At 43.1% G+C, this 7,793-nt stretch overlaps 1 protein-coding gene across 2 annotated transcripts in view; it reads right to left on the reverse strand.

Moving 5' to 3' along the window:
* Rxylt1 (ribitol xylosyltransferase 1) overlaps nt 1-5,483 on the reverse strand; it is an 11,726-nt gene extending 6,243 nt beyond the window's left edge. The window contains exons 1-3 of one of the 2 annotated variants that reach the window (XM_031350065.1): nt 5,127-5,483; nt 4,201-4,356; nt 2,807-2,909 (exon numbers count right to left, since the gene is read on the reverse strand). In XM_031350065.1, the coding sequence (XP_031205925.1) occupies nt 2,807-2,909; nt 4,201-4,356; nt 5,127-5,295 (428 nt within the window). In that variant the 5' untranslated portion in view covers nt 5,296-5,483. Of the gene's footprint in view, nt 1-2,806; nt 2,910-4,200; nt 4,357-5,126 lie in introns of those variants that run through there. The other variant, XM_031350066.1, reaches the window with a different exon arrangement.
* Between the last annotated feature and the right edge of the window lie 2,310 nt (nt 5,484-7,793).

Here is a 7,793-nt window from a genome sequence, read left to right on the forward strand (position 1 = left end):
GAGTTACAAATGTCAAGCAAAGCATTCAGTCTCACTTTGTTGTTCTCTTACAAGCCACCTCCCTAGTAGTTAATCGTCTGTTTCATGTGTAGAATTCTTAAAGGTAATTTGTTCTTGTACGTTACTTTGCATAGGTCTAAGCATTAGAACTTACAAATTTCAATACATTTTCTATTGCTTGCCTCAATTGAAAAATGTCTTCAGAGTAAATATTAAATACTTCAATATAGAGAACCTAGAGAAATCATTTAAATCCTGAATAACTATGCAAACAATGTAGTTTTGGAATTCAGTTAAGTTAGTACCTATGTAATTTGACTGAGCTTACAACTTGCAATTTCATAAGTTTGTTACTTTTGGATCCATTATATACTACTGTTCATTGCTTAATAAGGTATTTTAAGAATCTGTTATAGTGCTAGAATACAAAGTTCTCTAAGAGGAAATAGCACTGCTTTTTCTTGCATAAAAACTTCAGAAAGGTAACCTGGGGCTTAGCCTCTCTTGGTGGGAGTTAACAGTGTTTGCTTTAATCCCTTTTCTATCACTGTAGTAACAGCAAGTTATTGTAAGCTGAAGGACGCTACTTAGGACTTTGTAGGAATCTTTAGGAAACTTATATATAATGTAGTAGAACTATTATTAGTAAAGTATACTGACATGTTTGCTGTTCAATTACAAATACAGATAGCAATTTAGGCACATAAAAGACATTCTCTCCCTCCCCCCCACCCCCACCCAACTAGCAACTGAATCCAAAGTGTTACACATTCTAGGACAGTGTTCCTACCACAAAGGTCCATGTCCAGCCACACATTTCCTTTCAAACAGTGAAACCTAAGTACCGTAAAGTTTGGGAGCATACATATGACCTACAATGAGATTACAGCAATGAGTATAACTACCTAAATGGGTATTTATACCTTTCAAGTATGATTGTGTTGAGAGATTTATGCAATCAGGGATTAGGGAGGCAGCTTATTTAGTAAAGTGCTTGCTTGCTAGCATGAAGACCTAAGTTCAAATATTGAACTAATGTAAAAAGGTGGATGTGGTGTTAGGGACAGGCAGATCCCTGGTGTTCATTGTCCAGCCAGCCTAGCATAATCACTAAACTTCTACAAGAGACCTCCTTTTTCAAAAAAACAACTGGCAGCTGGTGGCTTTTTAGAGAGAGAGGGGTCTAGGGGAAGAGAGACACACACAGACACAGAAAGACAGACTGTGACAGTGAGCATGTGCACATATGTGAACATGAAGACGGAAGGAAAAGTGGTGGACTTGTACAAAGAAGGAACAGGAGGGCAGGGAATGTGGGTTAGTTTATGTCCAAACACACTCTATTCATCTACTAACATTTAATAAAATATTGACTTGTAAACAAACACGGTTTACAGCTCCTAATGAAGAATGCCCAAGCTGACCTGTCTTCCACTTGGAAGTACCCTCCTCCCCAGGAACGTGGATATGGAAACAAAGGAAAGTCAGTAAAACTGCGAAGCGTTTATACTGTAAGCAACCACCACAGCAGTGAAAATTCAAATGAAACTGAGATTAAATACAGCTTTTCCTCTTTTGGTTTCTGTGGAGAAGAAATGCATTTGTACTAAAAACCAGAATCTTGGGTTGATAGTCCACCCCACAAACAACCGTCACAGGAAATAAACATAAAAACAACTGTTTATTTCAGTAAAAAGCCAAATGCAAACAATACTTTCATGACAAAACTATGGTTTTTCTAATTTAAATCATCTTAATTCTATTTAAAAATTAAGAAATCATACAGTGATAGGAAAGCTAAATGAAAGTAAAATCCCTAAAAGCCTTGACAATGGATGAGTTTTATGGACTCTAAAAATCAAAAGAGAAACAGTTCCAAATTTTGCAAACACAAATAATGGAAAACTGTATCATTAAATAAATCATAGTAGATAGGACATAAGATGTTGTAATTAAAAAAGTTGAATTCTGCCGGGCGTGGTGGCGCACGCCTTTAATCCCAGCACTTGGGAGGCAGAGGCAGGTGGATTTCTGAGTTCGAGGCCAGCCTGGTCTACAGAGTGAGCTCCAGGACAGCCAGGGCTATACAGAGAAACCCTGTCTCGAAAAAAACCAAAAAAAAAAAAAAAAAAAAAAAAAAGTTGAATTCTACCTGAATATTTCCAGGTTCACATAACTATTCTAAAAGTAATGTTTGAGGCCGGGCAGTGGTGGTGCACGCCTTTAATCCCAGGACTTGGGAGGCAGAGGCAGGTGGATTTCTGAGTTCGAGGCCAGCCTGTTCTACAGAGTGAGTTCCAGGATGGCCAGAACTATACGGAGAAACCCTGTCTCAAAAAACCAAAAAAAGTAATGTTTGTTTACATGTTAGTCCTCCAAAGGCACAGAACATTACATATCCATTTATAGTCAAGTGTATAGGATGTGGAACATGAAGTTTTCCATACCATCAGCTAAAATCAAAATAGAAATAAGACTCTGAAATTTATTTTATGGACTTTTTTATTTTTATATTTTATTATATGGACTTTTAATTATTTTTTTCAGTATTGCGGACTGACTTGAGGACCTTGAACATGCCAGGCAAGTGAGGTCCATAGCCAGCTCTCTCTCCAAAATTTTTCTGTAATGTCCAATTTATTAAGAAAATGTTTGATGCATCTTAAGCTATGAACACATATTTCCAGGATTTATTTCTGTATTTTTCCCAAGCTGAAGGGGAAATGACTTGTAAAAGTATATTTTCCTCTAGTAGTTACAGAGAATATCACACAGCAATGCAAGGTTAATGTTATACAATGAGTACCTGTAATGTGTTCTTCCTACAACTGCCTGTCCTTCCCTCCACTGTGCAGTCACGTCAGTTGGATCAAGAGTGCCTTCAAAAATATGTTCCCAGAGATACAGACCTGGCAACCACAGAACAAAAATAGAAACATCTGCTGTTTTATCCACTTTAGTATGTCAAAAATATGTATCTTTTTTTTTTTTTCTATTTTGACTATGAGCCTAGAATTTCCTGCCTTGGTCTGCTTGTAGGCAGTGTTACCAAGGCAAACCTCAGTCCTCAATACGGCAGCTAACTGTGAGAGGGTCAGACTTCAGTGGTTATAGGTGTTCAAGTGGATTGTGGTGAAGATAACAGAACATTTTATTTACACTCAGGAATCACTAACATTACTGAACCCTTACCACTCATCATATTTAGAAGCAAAATGTCTACTATAAACTAAAGTACCATCATTATTAGAATTAATTTAATATAACTGGAGGGACTAAACATTTTGGTCTGAAGCCAAAGGAGCTCACCTGTATACCCAAACATTCAGTATGTCAAGGGGCCATGACCTCTCCATTTGATCAGACATCCTTCAATACATAATCCCCTCTGACAACTGACACCTCATCCTATCTCCTTAGGACACCTATGATGCTTTGTTTTGGTTTCATTTGAATGAAAGCTTTAAGAGTGGACGAGATCAGCAGTACCCACAAGGTAATATTAACATGAAGCCATACAAAAACCTTTGAGAACCTTGTGTCAGTTATACTGAAAGATGCATTTTGTTCCACTTCCATTATGTCGTGTTACCAAAGTCACCCTAACAATCCGAACAATCAGATAAAGCTTCCAATTCTGTCAGGCTGAATGATGCCCCCCACCCCCATGCTGTATCTTAATCTCTAGACGGTGGTGGAAATGTCTCAGTGTGACTAAGGTGCTGAGATGGAGAGCCTTCCAGAGACGTGTGACTCCCCTGCCTTGAGAAAGGCGGAGATAAAGTTGTAATGCTGTGATTCACTACCCAGGGCAACTTTGTTACAGCGGCCTTAGAAAACTGTGAGGTGTGGGGCAGGACAGTGAATTGAGGTGCTACTGTAGCAAATAGTTAACAATGAGGAGATAGCTTTGAAATTGGGAAATGGACATGGCTGGAAGAGTTCTTAAAAGTATGGTTTTTAAACAAAGCCTACATTGGTTTGCCTTAAACCCACTGCAGAAGAAATGCTTACAGTCTTGTTTAGTGAGGAAGACTCAGAAAAGAGGAACACAGCAGAGAAAACCTACATTCTCTTAAGGACACACAGAATGTCAAAAAACTGACTTCATTAAACAGTGAAATATACACTAGTAAATTCAATACTTGTACAGTACATATTACATACTCCATGCATGCCTTACTCTTTACAGTAACTTACCAATGGCAGCTTTGCCCCAGATTTGCACACTATGCTCTATTTTTTCTTTCGTGGATTTGTTTAAGATTTGCAGGCTCGTCTTAATTCTGTGTTGCTGCTCCTTTTTTTCATCTCCTTCCCAAGGATTCCATTCTTCACTCTCCAAAGCGGACTGCTCTGTTTTAAAGAGAGTGACTTTGTTTACCAGTGAGGACAAAACTGCAGATTTAAAGTCAAGTTATTTGAATGAGATGCTAGTTTCATCTTCAGGTTTCAGAGACAAACAATCGAATTTGAAAAAAAAGAAAAGAAACCAATCTTTTATTGAACCATTTCTGTCAAAGATTTTAAAAAATTTAACACTAGATAAGAGAAGTATGTACTCCTCCATAAACCTTGAGAACCTGCAGAATGTATATCAAGTCATTCGCTTTAGTTCTGGAGTTGTTTCCTGGTTTTATATAAGTGACCTATTAGTAGGTAAATCTTTAGCACACTGTCTCCACCAATTTCATATACAACTGTGCAAAACAAAAACAAAAACAAAAACAAAACAAAATCTGTGCAGGAGAGTGAAAAAGGACTGCAATTCCAAAACAAGTCCCAAATACCAAACGGGGCTAGCAGCTGTAACTATAAATAGGGCCTTCCGAAGTCACGTGGTTAGGAAGGACCGTGCTTAAGGAGGGAATGCACGCTTTAAACTCAGCCCGAAGCATTTCTGCAAATCTCTGGCCTCTGAGACGTACTGAGGGTCTACTCCACGTTCTAAAGGCCTGCGTGCACGCCGCCAGCCTCGGGCGGTCACTGTTGCAGGAAGGTCGCGCAGGGCGAGCAGCGCCTCGGAGCTGAGCCCAGAGCTGGCTCGTCCACGCGGCTCCCGCCGCCCGGCGTCCACGCACACGGCAGTGCCGCTAGGTCACTGCCCCGTGCTGCCCGCGTCTTACCTCGGCCGCGCCTCTCCTTCTCCGGCACCGCCGCCTTTCTGGAGCCCCGAGAGGTTGCGCCCGGCGGCCGGCGGCGGCGCCCGAAGAAGACGTGGTAGGCGGCGTAGATGGAGAAGAGGCAGTACAGGGCGACGAGGAGTGAGCAGAGCCGCGTCCGTGTCAGCCGCATCCCACCGCGGCTTCCCAGCCCGGCGTCGTAGCCTCCGCCCTAGGTGTGACGAAAAGCTCGGGCCCACGGCCGCGGGCCTATGTGCGGGCTGAGCCCAGACACCGTCCTCAGCGTTCTGTCCCCGCCCTCCGCTCCTTCCGCCCCGCCTGTCCTTAAAGCAGCCCGCGCACCGGACAGCTCACTCTGGGGCCGCAGAGCTCAGGCCCCGCCTCCTCACCCTCAGCCGCACTCAGGCCCCGCCTCCTCACCCTCAGCCGCACTCAGGCCCCGCCTCCTCACCCTTAGCCACACTCAGGCCCCGCCTCCTCACTATCAGCCACACTCAGGCCCCGCCTCCTCACCTTCAGCCACACTCAGACCCTTTTTCCTTACCCACCTCTCTCAGACCCCGCTTCCTCACCCAGAGACTCCCTCGGACCCCGCCTCCTCACCCAGAGACTCCCTCGGACCCCGCCTCCTCACCCACAACCTTTCTCAGACCCCGCCTCCTCTCTCATAGTGACCTCTACCTCCACACTCAAAGCCTCACATAGACCCAAAGGAAGCTCAGCCTCATTTTTCACAGCCTTACACCCTTTACTCTTCAATTCCCTCAGACCCCGCCTCCTCCTCCTCCTCCTCTATCTCCTCGAGGAACCCCATCAGTGCTCAATTCTGATCAACCTTATCTTCTTGCACAGCCTGGCCAAGGTCAGGCCCCAAAGTCCTCCCTTGACAGGGGCTGTTCCACTTGCAGCTGAGTTCTGCTCAGACCCCCAGGTCAGCCCTCCCCAACACAGGACGCATCTTATCCTGGAATGTCATCCTCACCCCCCATACAAAACTCTCCTTTCCTGCTGCTGTCTGTCTGTAAATTATACATATATTTGTAAATATCCAAAAGTACACACTGTTGTGGTACTGGCTGAAAATGTTCCCTACAGTTTATCTTTGTGCTAGTAATTCTCAAGGCATGTCTTAACAAAACTGAGATTTTCTTCACAGCTTGGTCAGTCTTTGTTCCCAAACATTCCTGGGCCATGTAAGAACCTATGCGTCACTAGCCATAGCTGTGAAATTAGTATACATCCATACATAACTCTGTGTATATCTTTCTCTATACATCAGCTCTGTTATTTCCTTTAAGGGACACCATAGAAACTAGGATTTCTCTCCTTCCAGGCAGACCATGGGAATACCGATCTTCCCCCACGTGGATGACCTAGAGCTGGCCAATAAGAAAGTCTGTGACCTGGCTTGTGGGACAGTAGGTCACACAATGCCTGCTTCAGCAGGACCTCAGCCTCATGCCCAGGGACATGGAGTGCTGCTGGGAGGCTGGGGGAAAAGTCTAGTTAGGCCTTGCTGGGTTCCTCACCCAGTCCATTAGGGTTAGATCACACCCTTTGTCCAATCATTTTTAGTGTGATTGTCCATCCTTCACTCATACCTTGTTAATGAATGGGCATTAAAAAATTCTTCAGCCGGGCAGTGGTGGCGCACGCCTTTAATCCCAGCACTTGGGATGCCGAAGCAGGCGGATTTCTGAGTTCGAGCCAGTCTGCTCTACAGAGTGAGTTCCAGGATAGCTAGGGCTACACAGAGAAACCCTGTCTCGAAAAACAAAACAAAACAAAACAAAAAAATCTTCAAAGGACGGGTTTGTGCAGGGTTTGAGGGGGCTTCCAGGTAGTAAACAGTCACCCCAGTGCTTGGATGATGGTGTGTCTCTTCTCCATGGGGATTTACACTATGTTTTCAACTGAATGTCTCTCTTGCATTCCCTTAACCACAAACCAGTAATGGTAAGCACTGAGTGACCCCAAGTTCTGTAAGTCACTCTAGCAAATTATTTGGCTTCGTGGAAGGGATTCATGGGAACACCTTTGTAGCTAGGTTTATCAGAACCTCAAGGCCCAGACTAATGTCCAGATCTAGAGTAGGGGCTGTCTTGGGGACTGAACCTTCAACTTGTGACATGCAGAACATGTCAGAACTTAGAGGATACCTGTCTTGTGTCCATTGCAAAATCACTTGCTTGATGGTGGGAACAAACCCCACACCTTCTGATATCATGAAACCAGTCTATGCCAAACGCAGACTGGGAAGTTAGAGCTGTTTCCCTTTATACAATCTATAGGTTGTATATGTTTATGTCTTAAGTTTGTAAGACGCATAGCCAGTAAGGGGTAGTTTTCTGTGTATAATGCTGATAAATATAAGCAAAGAGACTCTATAGAAATTTATTGTTTTTGGAAGACAGTGAACAGATGTATTGATTTCCTTAACCAAACAAGACAATAGATACTTCTGATCAATAGTGTGCATTCACAGGCCTGCAAGATGGCTCAGCTAGTAAATACACTTGTCCTGAAAACCAGATCCCAACTGGAAGGAGAGACACAACTGCATCTGCATGCGTACTCACATGCGCGCACACACACAAATGAGATAAAATAAAAATTAAAAGAAAAGTAAGAAAAATGTTATATATATATATATGTATATATATATATATA

The sequence above is a fragment of the Mastomys coucha genome, unplaced genomic scaffold, assembly GCF_008632895.1.
Source record: "Mastomys coucha isolate ucsf_1 unplaced genomic scaffold, UCSF_Mcou_1 pScaffold4, whole genome shotgun sequence".
NCBI classification, from domain to species: Eukaryota; Metazoa; Chordata; class Mammalia; order Rodentia; family Muridae; genus Mastomys; species Mastomys coucha.